The sequence below is a fragment of the Lingula anatina genome, chromosome 1, assembly GCF_051362555.1.
Source record: "Lingula anatina isolate TDL-2025a chromosome 1, LinAna3.0, whole genome shotgun sequence".
NCBI classification, from domain to species: domain Eukaryota; kingdom Metazoa; phylum Brachiopoda; class Lingulata; order Lingulida; family Lingulidae; genus Lingula; species Lingula anatina.
Window position 1 is genome coordinate 54,079,052 of NC_141767.1, and position 14,347 is coordinate 54,093,398.

The 14,347-nt window shown below is 35.6% G+C and overlaps 1 protein-coding gene across 7 annotated transcripts in view; it reads left to right on the plus strand.

Moving 5' to 3' along the window:
• LOC106166009 (leucine-rich repeat serine/threonine-protein kinase 1) overlaps positions 1-14,347 on the plus strand; it is a 42,513-nt gene that overhangs the window by 10,946 nt on the left and 17,220 nt on the right. For 6 of the 7 annotated variants that reach the window (XM_087001019.1, XM_087001022.1, XM_087001024.1 and 3 more), the window contains 10 exons: positions 592-710; positions 1,137-1,243; positions 1,635-1,775; positions 2,069-2,236; positions 2,761-3,030; positions 3,481-3,631; positions 12,072-12,199; positions 12,577-12,728; positions 13,335-13,589; positions 13,830-14,077. In XM_087001019.1, coding sequence (XP_086857145.1) covers positions 592-710; positions 1,137-1,243; positions 1,635-1,775; positions 2,069-2,236; positions 2,761-3,030; positions 3,481-3,631; positions 12,072-12,199; positions 12,577-12,728; positions 13,335-13,589; positions 13,830-14,077 — 1,739 coding nt within the window. The remainder of the gene's footprint in view (positions 1-591; positions 711-1,136; positions 1,244-1,634; positions 1,776-2,068; positions 2,237-2,760; positions 3,031-3,480; positions 3,632-12,071; positions 12,200-12,576; positions 12,729-13,334; positions 13,590-13,829; positions 14,078-14,347) is intronic. The other variant, XM_087001020.1, reaches the window with a different exon arrangement.

Here is a 14,347-nt window from a genome sequence, read left to right on the forward strand (position 1 = left end):
GGTTAATGAATCCATTTCTACATTCAAAGTTAGTCCCTGGGTTTTTTGTAAAAAAGTTTTTTTTTTTTTTTTTTTTGTAATAATCTCTCAAGAGATTATTATAGAGTATAGCCATCTATGGAGGACATGTGGTCCGATGGTGAGCACATATTTCAGATTTATTGCTACAACTGCCATTTTTGTGGTAAAAAAGAATATATTATATTTCTATGAGTTGTTTACAATGTATTTATTGTGAAATATGGATCTCATATGAAGAGTTGTTATCCCTTTAATAATCATCGGAATTCAGAGGACATGTAGAAGGCAGTACATTATTTATTTGGATGATATCTGATTAAATAGGGTGCAAATTGGTCAAACCAAAACAACATAAAAAAGATTGCACAAGACAAGGTACCAGATTATCAGGAGCTTGTTTGCATTTTTGAAAGTTTTTAATTGTTTATTGAAAGAATTTACAAATAAGCCATTTCACATTTTTGTAGTTCCTTGGCTAAAACAGAAATAATGCACCAATAATTTTTAAGTGCCTTGTCTGACATTGTCACATGGAAGATGTTGCATTTTTTGATTAATTTTTTTTTTCAGAAATCCCATCAAAGAGCTTCCATTGGAGCTTGGCAATTTGCTTGGATTGTGGCATTTCAAGGTAGAGAAGTCTCAACTACAGAACCTTCCACCTCATCTTTGGCCTCAAGGTACACAAGGTTAGGCTGTAACCAACATAATTTCAGTCAAATGCTAACAACTTATTATTTTTGACTAGTTGAGTAAAACAACATTTTGCTTGATAGAGGCAATTGTTAAATATATGTGACCATTCTAAAATTTCCATTTGTCTTTTAAAGAGTTTCAGACCTGATATGGACCATGCAGCTTCTACATATTTATTTTTGCCTACTAAACTAATAAGCATGCATATATGGAAATATGAAAATGAAAAAATTGACATTTCCTTACACCTGAATCTCAGGAATTATAAAGGGTATTAATTGTCCAAAGTCAAGGTAGAGAAGTCTCTACTGCAGAACCTTCCTCCTCACCTTTGGCCACAAGGTTAGGCTGAAACTTACTTCTTTTTTTTTTTTTTTTTTTGATAAATGAATATAGACAAACTTTTCTTCTGTTTGCAGATGATTCTCATTCCTACCGCTGCAGAGACCTTCTCCATCACTGTCGCTTGAAGCTGAGAAAATCAGAGCCAAACAGGAGGATCAAGATGATGGTTGTAGGAAGAGAGGTAGAGTTACAAACTACCAAGTTTTAAGATAACATTAATAAAGATATCATAATGAGGGTTTATTGTGCTCTTTGCAAAATTTAAAACATATTGAATGTATATACAGAATATAAAGATGAAATATGGGATTAGTTAATAAATATACCTTTAAAATAAATATGAAAGGAAAAAACCGAGAATAAAATGTATTTTCCGCTGTTCATTTAAAAGCTAAAAGTTTATGAACATGGTTCATTGGTATATGTCTAGGCAATATGATAAGTAAGTGTTTCCATATCGTTTCGTTCGACATTTTGGTAAAAGATATCCACCTGCTGAATTATACGTTTCTTTGCTTTAGATTCCCTGCATTAACTTATTAGGATAAACATTATTTATAATGGTCTTGTAGGAGAGAGGAAAAAGTTGTCTGATAGCTGCTCTTCAAGGAAAGCCACTGCCAAAGCCAGTGGCCACAAACGGCATTCATCTTGACAATGAAATGTGGAATCTGAGAGGATCGCAGTTCAAGAAACTGTTCAAAGATAAGAAGGTTGGGAAAAGTTCAGATCATAAAACTGTTTGACATTAATGCAACACCATTTGGTTAATATTATTAGTAGCAGATTGAATTTCAGTTTGCCATGAACAGGGGTTTGTCCTTACCTCATACACAAAGAGACCCATGGCTGTTTAGTTGACAAAGCTGGTAGAAATAAAGAAACCAAAATTGGTGAAGTTGAGATCTTTGTGCAAAATTACCTTTTCTGTTCAAACTGTTCATAAGCAAACAAATGCTTGAAAAATTTGACATAAAACATATTAATTGCTAAATGCATTCTGCAGAATCTGCCCAATGTTGAGATAGCAGTGTGGGACTGTGCTGGTCAAGAGGATTTCTACACCACTCACCAATGTTTTGTCACACCCAATGCTCTATACCTTGTTGTGTGGAAACTAGTGCTACATGAACAAGGTGTTGACAACATTAGGCAGTGGCTTCTCAATATAGAGGTAGTATTACATGATATTATAGTATTGCATACATTTTAGTTACATGCATTTAACATCTCTTATTAAGACATTATTTTAGGGGTTTTCTTTAAATAAAAATAATGTAACACGTCTGTAGCAAGGTGGGAAACACTTAACTGAGACTTTGACACTAACCGTTAATTTTGGCAGGAAGTACAGGTTTCTAAGCTTAATTACCAGCACATGGTGGAACCTGTAAATCATATTGCTACAGATGGAGTACTAAGATATAAAGCGGGATAAAAAGTATCTATAAGGCCATAATTTACTAGTTTATGCAGATTTTATAGTATAACTATTAGATGAAGTTTGTGATATAACTACCAATGTAATTCTCTGGCTTTTAAATATGGAGATTTGGATAGGTTTATTAATTCTTCAGTATTTTAATTACAAGTAACAGATTAGGTTGGTTTTTCTTTGAATACTTAAAATTCTATGAACTACCAATCTTGAGTTAAGCAAAAGAATATAATGATAAAATATTAGAACTATTGATTTAGTCCAGAGCCCCAGGTTCTACTGTGATCATAGTGGGCACCCACCTGGATCAGCTAGACAAGGGGAAAAGGGCTGACAAGATTGTAGAGCTTACAGACCGCATTCAACAACTGTATGGAAGCCATGGTTACCCCAAGATAGCCCACGTCCAAGCTGTGTCCAGTACCTCAAAGGATCAGGAAGGAATTAGAGAACTAAGGGAGAAGATTTACATGACAGCAGTCACAATGGGGGATGTACACTGCAGATCTGAGAGATGGATTGGGAAAATGGTGAATATAAGGTTACCTACTTAAAAAATCTTGGAATAATTGGTCTGATGATGTTGATGATTGCTAAATCTAAACATTTGTTTGTTTCTGTATATGTTTAGTTTTAAATCCTGTGAAGAATGAATAATTTAAGCACTAACAATTATATATAAATATACATATGCCCGTCGTAAGCACATAAGCAAATAACACTACCTGCTGATGCTGTGTGTGTGTGTGTGTGTGTGTGTGTGTGTGTGTGTGCATCAAATCATTGCATACCATACCTAGTGCTTGAGAAAATGATGAATAAAAAGAAACTTGTCATTTTCTCAAGCACTAGGTATGGCATGCAATAATTTGATACCCTACACCAACATGTAGTATTATTTGATCTTCTAACTTGTTTGAGGTTGTGGAAAATTGAGATCAATCTTGTAAAAGCCTTTAACTTTTTATCTATGCTATAAGATCCCCAGAAGTTATCTAGACCTGCAGAGGATAGTTGAAGCGGTTGAGCAGAATGAGTCCCAAGTCCCAGTGCTGGACCAAGACCAGTTCAACAGACTTCTCAGTCAAGTGCCCAACAGTGACATCAACACAGACGAGGATGTGGAACTCGGTAAGAACACGTAGCTCAAATTTTAGCTTACCCTCAGCAAAGAATGTTGTATGCCAAAGGATACTTTACTTTAAAAAGAGAGAAATTTTTCATAGTTGATTAATATTAATCTGATGGAAAATGCACTGTTTGTCTAAGAAAAAAAGTAAGTGATCAATTATTATATCAGAGTTCTTGTTCTACTAGATGGTGAATTGGTTAGACTTACTGAAAAATTATGTTGATGTATGATAAGTAATCTACAGCTACACAGTCCTTTATTAGATTTTACTGACAAAACTTCTGCTTGTTTATGATGGTGCAGCTGATGTGTGACATGAACTTTCTTGTCCTGTTCCCAAATAATCAAAACCCTTTCCCTACTACTTGCTTGAATTAAGGTACTCCAGTTTATTCCAGATATGGCTAGTTATAATTGTACCACCAGCGTTAGCGCTGGCGGTACACATGGTTTCGGTCTCGTCCGGATCGTTCCGCCGGCTCCGCCGGCTCCGCCGGCTCCGCCGGTTCCGCCGGCTCCGCCGGCTCCGCCGGACGGCTACCGTTACCGCTTCTCCTCCTAGACGGTAAGGCCCCCCATACCCATCTCATGGATTTAGGTCACCTATAATCTCAACTCGTTCCACGTAAAATTTGGGCTTTGTCGGTATTGGGGTCTGGGTGTGGCACTCATTGCAATGCACCCTTGTCTAAAAATGGCAAAATTAAATGCTAATTATCTACCCTACGGAAGGAGTTATGGGAAAAATTTCTATAGACGGCTTTCCAAAAGTCATATGTGTAGATTTCAAATATACCCTTGGATTTGACCTTTGACCTTTACTTCAAGGTCAAATGGGCCAAAATTTTCAAAAAAATGAAATTTTTTACGAAAAAAATTTTTTTTGCCCTGTTATTCAGACACCACACAGACTTAACCAATAATATTATTGGAAAGTGTTACCCTTCAGGTCATCTTTCATCTCCATGAATTTGGGGTCAATCGGTGCATTTTCACGGGAGTAGCGGCCATAAGATACCGAAACTGAAAACTGTCTCTAATTCGGGAACCGTTAATGCTAGAGACCCATTCTTTTTTGCATTTTGTAGAGCATGTAAAGCCCAACACTGGAGGTGGTCTCGGTTTTTTTGTATTCCATACGGTTTTCGAGTTACGCTGTATCAAAAAGTACATATTGGTGGTAAAAGCAAAATGTGCAGTACGGTAATGGATAATAAATTTTGAACTCTGGAAAAATAAAACATTAGGCTTGGCAAAGCAGACAACTTGTGTTCAAAAATGACATTATTTCATCAAATTTGAACTTCTGAAACTTCAGAGCACCTCTTATTTCAAGAATTTTGACCAAAATGACATTTTCTTTATTTTAATTAATTTTTTCTGTACGAAATTTAAGGCACATTATGGTAACTCCAAAATTATAACATTTAGTCCCTTATATCTCCAAAACTGGCAGAGATAGGTCTATAGTTACTATTGAAGTTGAATAGGAAGTCATATACTGGCAATCTATATGTGACCTTAAAATTGACCTTTGACCTACTTTTCACCATGAACTGAACTTTGCAAATTTTTCTTCCCTTTTATCTCCAAAACTGGCAGAGATAGGTCCATAGTTACTATTGAACTTGAATAGGAAGTCATATACTGGCAATCTATATGTGACCTTAAAATTGACCTTTGACCTACTTTTCACCATGAACTGAACTTTGCAAATTTTTCTTCCATTTTATCGCCAAAACTGGCAGAGATAGGTCCATAGTTACTATTGAACTTGAATAGGAAGTCATATACTGGCAATCTATATGTGACCTTAAAATTGACCTTTGACCTACTTTTCACCATGAACTGAACTTTGCAAATTTTTCTTCCATTTTATCGCCAAAACTGGCAGAGATAGGTCCATAGTTACTATTGAACTTGAATAGGAAGTCATATACTGGCAATCTATATGTGACCTTAAAATTGACCTTTGACCTACTTTTCACCATGAACTGAACTTTGCAAATTTTTCTTCCCTTTTATCTCCAAAACTGTCAGAGATAGGTCCATAGTTACTATTGAACTTGAATAGGAAGTCATATACTGGCAATCTAAATGTGACCTTAAAATTGACCTTTGACCTACTTTTCACCATGAACTGAACTTTGCAAATTTTGCTTCCCTTTTATCTCCAAAACTGGCAGAGATAGGTCCATAGTTACTATTGAACTTGAATAGGAAGTCATATACTGGCAATCTAAATGTGACCTTAAAATTGACCTTTGACCTACTTTTCACTATGAACTGAACTTTGCAAATTTTGCTTCCCTTTTATCTCCAAAACTGGCAGAGATAGGTCCATAGTTACTATTGAACTTGAATAGGAAGTCATATACTGGCAATATAAATGTGACCTTAAAATTGACCTTTGACCTACTTTTCACCATGAACTGAACTTTGCATGTAAAGCCCAATACTGGAGGTGGTCTCGGTTTTTTTGTATTCCATACGGTTTTCGAGTTACGCTGTATCAAAAAGTACATATTGGTGGTAAAAGCAAAATGTGCAGTACGGTAATGGATAATAAATTTTGAACTCTGGAAAAATAAAACATAAGGCTTGGCAAAGCAGACAACTTGTGTTCAAAACTGACATTATTTCATCAAACTTGAACTTTTGAAACTTCAGAGCACCTCCTATTTCAAGAATTTTGACCAAAATGACATTTTCTTTATTTTAATTAATTTTTTCTGTTCGAAATTTAAGGCACATTATGGTAACTCCAAAATTATAACATCTAGTCCCTTATATCTCCAAAACTGGCAGAGATAGGTCCATAGTTACTATTGAACTTGAATAGGAAGTCATATACTGGCAATATAAATGTGACCTTAAAATTGACCTTTGACCTACTTTTCACCATGAACTGAACTTTGCAAATTTTGCTTCCCTTTTGTCTCCAAAACTGGCAGAGATAGGTCCATAGTTACTATTGAACTTGAATAGGAAGTCATATACTGGCAATCTAAATGTGACCTTAAAATTGACCTTTGACCTACTTTTCACCATGAACTGAACATTGCAAATTTTGCTTCCCTTTTATCTCCAAAACTGGCAGAGATAGGTCCGTAGTTTCTATTGGACTTGAATAGGAAGTCATATACTGGCAATCTTACTGTGACCTTGAAATTGACCTTTGACCTACTTTTCACCATGAACTGAACTTTGCAAATTTTGGTTTCCTTTTATCTCCAAAACTGGCTGAGATAGGTCCGTAGTTACTATTGGACTTGAATAGGAAGTCATATACTGGCAATCTATATGTGACCTTCAAATTGACCTTTGACCTACTTATAATCATGAACTGAACTCTGCTAATTTCTTTCTCTTTTAACTCCAAACCTGGCAGAGATAGGTCCATAGTTACTATTGAAGTTGAATAGGAAGTCATATACTGGCAATTTACTGCGACCTTGAAATTGACCTTTGACCTACCTTACGATGAACTTAACTTTGATTGTACCATTTTAAGTTATATATATTTTTTGCGTATTTTGAAAATTCTTGTTGATTGCATTTTTATAGCTTGTCAAGCATAAGACTGGTGGCTGTGTCCCTTATTTTGTGTATGTGGGGGTCTATACGAATGCGCTTGCTCCAGCTGGTGGTACAATATTCGGAGGCGGTATCGCCTCTCTGATCCTCTAGTTGTACCACCAGCGTTAGCGCTGGCGGTACACATGGTTTCGGTCCCGTCCGGATCGTTCCGCCGGCTCCGCCGGACGGCTACCGTTACCGCTTCTCCTCCTAGACGGTAAGGGCCCCCGTACCCATCTCATGGATTTAGGTCACCTATAATCTCAACTCGTTCCACGTAAAATTTGGGCTTTGTCGGTATTGGGGTCTGGGTGTGGCACTCATTACAATGCACCCTTGTCTAAAAATGGCAAAATTAAATGCTAATTGTCTACCCTACGGAAGGAGTTATGGGAAAAATTTCTATAGACGGCTTTCCAAAAGTCATATGTGTAGATTTCAAATATACCCTTGGATTTGACCTTTGACCTTTACTTCAAGGTCAAATGGGTCAAAATTTTCAAAAAAATGAAATTTTTTACGAAAAAATTTTTTTTTGCCCTGTTATTCAGACACTATACAGACTTAACCAATAATATTATTGGAAAGTGTTACCCTTCAGGTCATCTTTCATCTCCATGAATTTGGGGTCAATCGGTGCATTTTCACGGGAGTAGCGGCCATAAGATACCGAAACTGAAAACTGTCTCTAATTCGGGAACCGTTAATGCTAGAGACCCATTCTTTTTTGCATTTTGTAGAGCATGTAAAGCCCAACACTGGAGGTGGTCTCGGTTTTTTTGTATTCCATACGGTTTTCGAGTTATGCTGTATCAAAAAGTACATATTGGTGGTAAAAGCAAAATGTGCAGTACGGTAATGGATAATAAATTTTGAACTCTGGAAAAATAAAACATAAGGCTTGGCAAAGCAGACAACTTGTGTTCAAAAATGACATTATTTCATCAAATTTGAACTTCTGAAACTTCAGGGCACCTCCTATTTCAAGAATTTTGACCAAAATGACATTTTCTTTATTTTAATTAATTTTTTCTGTACGAAATTTAAGGCACATTATGGTAACTCCAAAATTATAACATTTAGTCCCTTATATCTCCAAAACTGGCAGAGATAGGTCCATAGTTACTATTGAAGTTGAATAGGAAGTCATATACTGGCAATCTTACTGTGACCTTGAAATTGACCTTTGACCTACTTTTCACCATGAACTGAACTTTGCAAATTTTGCTTCCCTTTTATCTCCAAAACTGGCAGAGATAGGTCCATACTTACTATTGAACTTGAATAGGAAGTCATATACTGGCAATCTAAATGTGATCTTAAAATTGACCTTTGACCTACTTTTCACCATGAACTGAACTTTGCAAATTTTTCTTCCCTTTTATCTCCAAAACTGGCTGAGATAGGTCCATAGTTAGTATTGAACTTGAATAGAAAGTCATATACTGGCAATCTAAATGTGACCTTGAAATTGACCTTTGACCTACTTTTCACCATGAATTGAACTTTGCAAATTTTGCTTCCCTTTTATCTCCAAAACTGGCAGAGATAGGTCCATAGTTACTATTGAACTTGAATAGGAAGTCATATACTGGCAATCTAAATGTGACCTTGAAATTGACCTTTGACCTACTTTTCACCATGAATTGAATTTTGCAAATTTTGCTTTCCTTTTATCTCCAAAACTGGCAGAGATAGGTCCATAGTTACTATTGAACTTGAATAGGAAGTCATATACTGGCAATCTATATGTGACCTTAAAATTGACCTTTGACCTACTTTTCACCATGAACTGAACTTTGCAAATTTTGCCTTCTTTTATCTCCAAAACTGGCTGAGATAGTTACTATTGAACTTGAATAGGAAGTCATATACTGGCAATCTATATGTGACCTTAAAATTGACCTTTGACCTTCTTTTCACCATGAACTGAACTTTGCAAATTTTTCTTCCCTTTTATCTCCAAAACTGGCAGAGATAGGTCCATAGTTACTATCGAACTTGAATAGGAAGTCATATACTGGCAATCTAAATGTGACCTTAAAATTGACCTTTGACCTACTTTACACCATGAACTGAATTTTGCAAATTTTGCTTTCCTTTTATCTCCAAAACTGGCTGAGATAGGTCCGTAATTACTATTGAACTTGAATAGGAAGTCATATACTGGCAATCTATATGTGACCTTAAAATTGACCTTTGACCTACTTTTCACCATGAACTGAACTTTGCAAATTTTTCTTCCCTTTTATCTCCAAAACTGGCAGAGATAGGTCCATAGTTACTATTGAACTTGAATAGGAAGTCATATACTGGCAATCTAAATGTGATCTTAAAATTGACCTTTGACCTACTTTTCACCATGAACTGAACTTTGCAAATTTTGCTTCCCTTTTATCTCCAAAACTGGCTGAGATAGGTCCATAGTTAGTATTGAACTTGAATAGAAAGTCATATACTGGCAATCTAAATGTGACCTTGAAATTGACCTTTGACCTACTTTTCACCATGAATTGAACTTTGCAAATTTTGCTTTCCTTTTATCTCCAAAACTGGCAGAGATAGGTCCATAGTTACTATTGAACTTGAATAGGAAGTCATATACTGGCAATCTATATGTGACCTTAAAATTGACCTTTGACCTACTTTTCACCATGAACTGAACTTTGCAAATTTTGCTTTCCTTTTATCTCCAAAACTGGCTGAGATAGGTCCGTAGTTTCTATTGAACTTGAATAGAAAGTCATATACTGGCAATCTAAATGTGACCTTGAAATTGACCTTTGACCTACTTTTCACCATGAATTGAACTTTGCAAATTTTGCTTTCCTTTTATCTCCAAAACTGGCAGAGATAGGTCCAAAGTTACTATTGAACTTGAATAGGAAGTCATATACTGGCAATCTAAATGTGATCTTAAACTTGACCTTTGACCTACTTTTCACCATGAACTGAACTTTGCAAATTTTGCTTCCCTTTTATCTCCAAAACTGGCAGAGATAGGTCCATAGTTACTATTGAACTTGAATAGGAAGTCATATACTGGCAATATAAATGTGACATTAAAATTGACCTTTGACCTACTTTTCACCATAAACTGAACTTTGCAAATTTTGCTTCCCTTTTATCTCCAAAACTGGCAAAGATAGGTCCATAGTTACTATTGAACTTGAATAGGAAGTCATATACTGGCAATATAAATGTGACATTAAAATTGACCTTTGACCTACTTTTCACCATGAATTGAACTTTGCAAATTTTGCTTTCCTTTTATCTCCAAAACTGGCAGAGATAGGTCCAAAGTTACTATTGAACTTGAATAGGAAGTCATACACTGGCAATCTAAATGTGACCTTGAAATTGACCTTTGACCTACTTTTCACCATGAATTGAACTTTGCAAATTTTGCTTTCCTTTTATCTCCAAAACTGGCAGAGATAGGTCCATAGTTACTATTGAACTTGAATAGGAAGTCATATACTGGCAATATAAATGTGACATTAAAATTGACCTTTGACCTACTTTTCACCATAAACTGAACTTTGCAAATTTTGCTTCCCTTTTATCTCCAAAACTGGCAAAGATAGGTCCATAGTTACTATTGAACTTGAATAGGAAGTCATATACTGGCAATATAAATGTGACATTAAAATTGACCTTTGACCTACTTTTCACCATGACCTGAACTTTGCAAATTTGCTTCCCTTTTATCTCCAAAACTGGCAGAGATAGGTCCATAGTTACTATTGAAGTTAAATAGGAAGTCATATACTGGCAATCTAAATGTGACCTTAAAATTGACCTTTGACCTACTTTTCACCATGAACTGAACTTTGCAAATTTTGCTTTCCTTTTATCTCCAAAACTGGCAGAGATAGGTCCGTAGTTACTATTGAACTTGAATAGGAAGTCATATACTGGCAATCTAAATGTGACCTTAAAATTGACCTTTGACCTACTTTTCACCATAAACTGAACTTTGCAAATTTTGCTTCCCTTTTATCTCCAAAACTGGCAGAGATAGGTCCATAGTTACTATTGAACTTGAATAGGAAGTCATATACTGGCAATCTAAATGTGACCTTAAAATTGACCTTTGACCTACTTTTCACCATGAACTGAACTTTGCAACTTTTGCTTCCCTTTTATCTCCAAAACTGGCAGAGATAGGTCCAAAGTTACTATTGAACTTGAATAGGAAGTCATATACTGGCAATCTAAATGTGACCTTAAAATTGACTTTTGACCTACTTTTCACCATGAACTGAATTTTGCAAATTTTGCTTCCCTTTTATCTCCAAAACTGGCAGAGATAGGTCCATAGTTACTATTGAACTTGAATAGGAAGTCCTATACTGGCAATCTAAGTGTGACCTTGAAATTGACCTTTGACCTACTTTTTATCATGAAGTGAACTCTGCTAATTTCTTTCTCTTTTAACTTCAAACTTGACAGAGATAGGTCCATAGTTACTCTTGAACTTGAATAGGAAGTCATATACTGGCAATTTTCTGTGACCTTGAAATTGACCCTTGACCTATCTTACAAAGAACTTAAATTTGATTGTACCATATATATTTTTTGCAATAGTTTAAAAATTCTTGTTGATTGCATTTTTACAGCTTGTCAAGCACAAAACTGGTGGCTGTGTCCCTTATTTTGTGTATGTGGGGGTCTATACGAATGCGCTTGCTCCAGCTGGTGGTACAATATTCGGAGGCAGTATCGCTTCTCTGATCCTCTAGTTTTTAATGTAATTTGAAAACAATTAACAGCCTAAAGCCTGTAACAAGGGTGTTTTTGTGTTTCTATATATTATTATTAGTTACTTATGATATATTCATTGAATTACATATACAGCTGTGAAGTACCTCCATGAGGCAGGTGTACTGTTACATTACCCTGATCAACTGAGGCAGCTCAATTCTCTGTACTTCATTGACCCACGCTGGCTGTGTGACATGCTGGCCAATGTCATCACAATCAAGGTAATGGAAGAGCTCTGCTTTCTCCTTATCTTAAGCCTACCCGCCCCCAAATATGTAAATGGGTTTATGTGAGTTTGTGTATGTACTTATGACAATATTTATATATTTGCATAAAACTATGGTTCGCATTTCCATTGATTTTTGGTATTTGATTTAATTTATATTGATCTATTATTTGAATTGATAAATATTTCATTTTTATTTTTTAATTATGCATGCTTCTATGTTGACAAATTATATACAAAACACTTAATCTCTTTACAACTTCAAGCATGGAATGTTTTTATACACTCTAAGCACACTTCTTTGCTCTGTTAATTTGCCCAGCATCATTTCCAGCTATTAAAAATACAACTATGACAATGAAAATTCTTCAGGCTGTGAATCCAAAAGTAAAAGATGGGATTTTGAAAATACAGGACTTGAAAGCAGTCCTGAAGCATGACCCACGCTTTCCTATGGAGCTGTTGGACCAGTATATACAGTTGATGGAGAGGTTTGATATTGCTATCAAACTGGACTCAGACAAGTAGGTATAGTGTAACTCCTAAGTTTGTCAGTATATATGGATATGGTCTTTGTTTTTAAAGCAACATAGTGTTAGTGGGTACGCATTTGTACTTTCTGATATTACAGTTGTCATGATGCCTTAGACTTTGCATCACATCCATAGCAACAAAACAATGCAGATGATGAACTTTTCTACTAGTGAGTTTCAGCAGGTGATGAAATTGTTAGTAGAACACATACATGCTTTTTTATTATTATGACAAGAAATCCAAGAAAGCCTATGAGTAGAATTTGTGAGTGTGTTGTTTTCATAACTTAATAGACAGATTGGCCAAATTTTCTAAGATCAAATACAGATTGTCACTGTGGTGTTCAGTAAGTAGTTCATTGTACATGTATCAGACTGAATGAAGGACAATGCATATCTCTGGAAATGCTTCAAACAGTTAAAGTTCAAAGATAAATTCATACCGCCAATACCATGGGACTATAATGTTCAAATATTCTGAATATGTAGAATATATAAACTCAAGTCTAAAGATATGCCAGTTTGGTGTTCTTGTTCATACAGTATTTAACTAGCATTGTGCAATTTCACAATGATTAAGAATTTCTCTCTTTTAAGTTTACTGCTGCCATCCAAGCTGCCTATACTACGTCCTGGTGTCACTCTGGAGCAGTCCAACTGCCTGCATAGGTTCTATAAGATGTCCTTTATTCCCAGCGGGTTCTGGAGCCGTCTTGTCACCAGATTGATCATCAGCGTCAGAAGGCTACTGTCCTCACTGGAAAGAACCAAAAGACCATTGTCCACTAGAGGACAGTCAGAGATCTCAAAGCCTAAAAGAAAATTGGCAAGAACTGTATGGAATGCTACCATGTAAGTGTTTGGTTATCTTTAGCTCATATTATGATTCTTATTGATGGTTTTCTGTGGTCACCTGTATTTATGATTTAAATTATTAAGTTCCACAGTAGTTAAATAATTTTAAAAATTTGCATACCAGTGTTTATAATTTTTTTTCTTTTTTGCAATTGTCCGTACTCTTATGAACTTATTTTTGGTCTGGTTATGTGTTTTGAATACAAAATATAAATAGATGTCTTGCTTTTTTCCTAGGCGTCGTAGAGATCGTGGAGGGCTCATTATAAAGCGCCAGCAAATATTCTACTGGCGGCAGGGTTTCATTGTGACTTTCAGAGGAGGCTATATGTCTGTTGAGTCCACAGTAGAAGAGGCATTCCTGGGTGGCCATGCTTATGACTGTTCTGGGGTCTTGATCACTGTGCACAGTACCAGTGATGATTTTGCTTCCATGGGCTTTGTTACTGATGAAATTGAGACCCTGATAATGGAATGGTTTCCAGGTATATTTGTGTTGGGAAATACTTTGGGGGCAGAGAGTAGAAGAGAATTAGCCAGTGGCTTCTTCAGGATTTTATTTTAACTAATATATCATTTAAAAAGGTATTTACTTCTTGAACAGTTTGGCTATTAGTAATTATGATAATTAATTTTTGAACAGTTTGGCTCAGTCCCCAATAATTAAAGCAATAATAACTCTTCCTTTGAGATTCAAAATTCCGCAAGAAATACATTGTAAACAACGCCTGGAAATATATTCTATTGCATTTTCC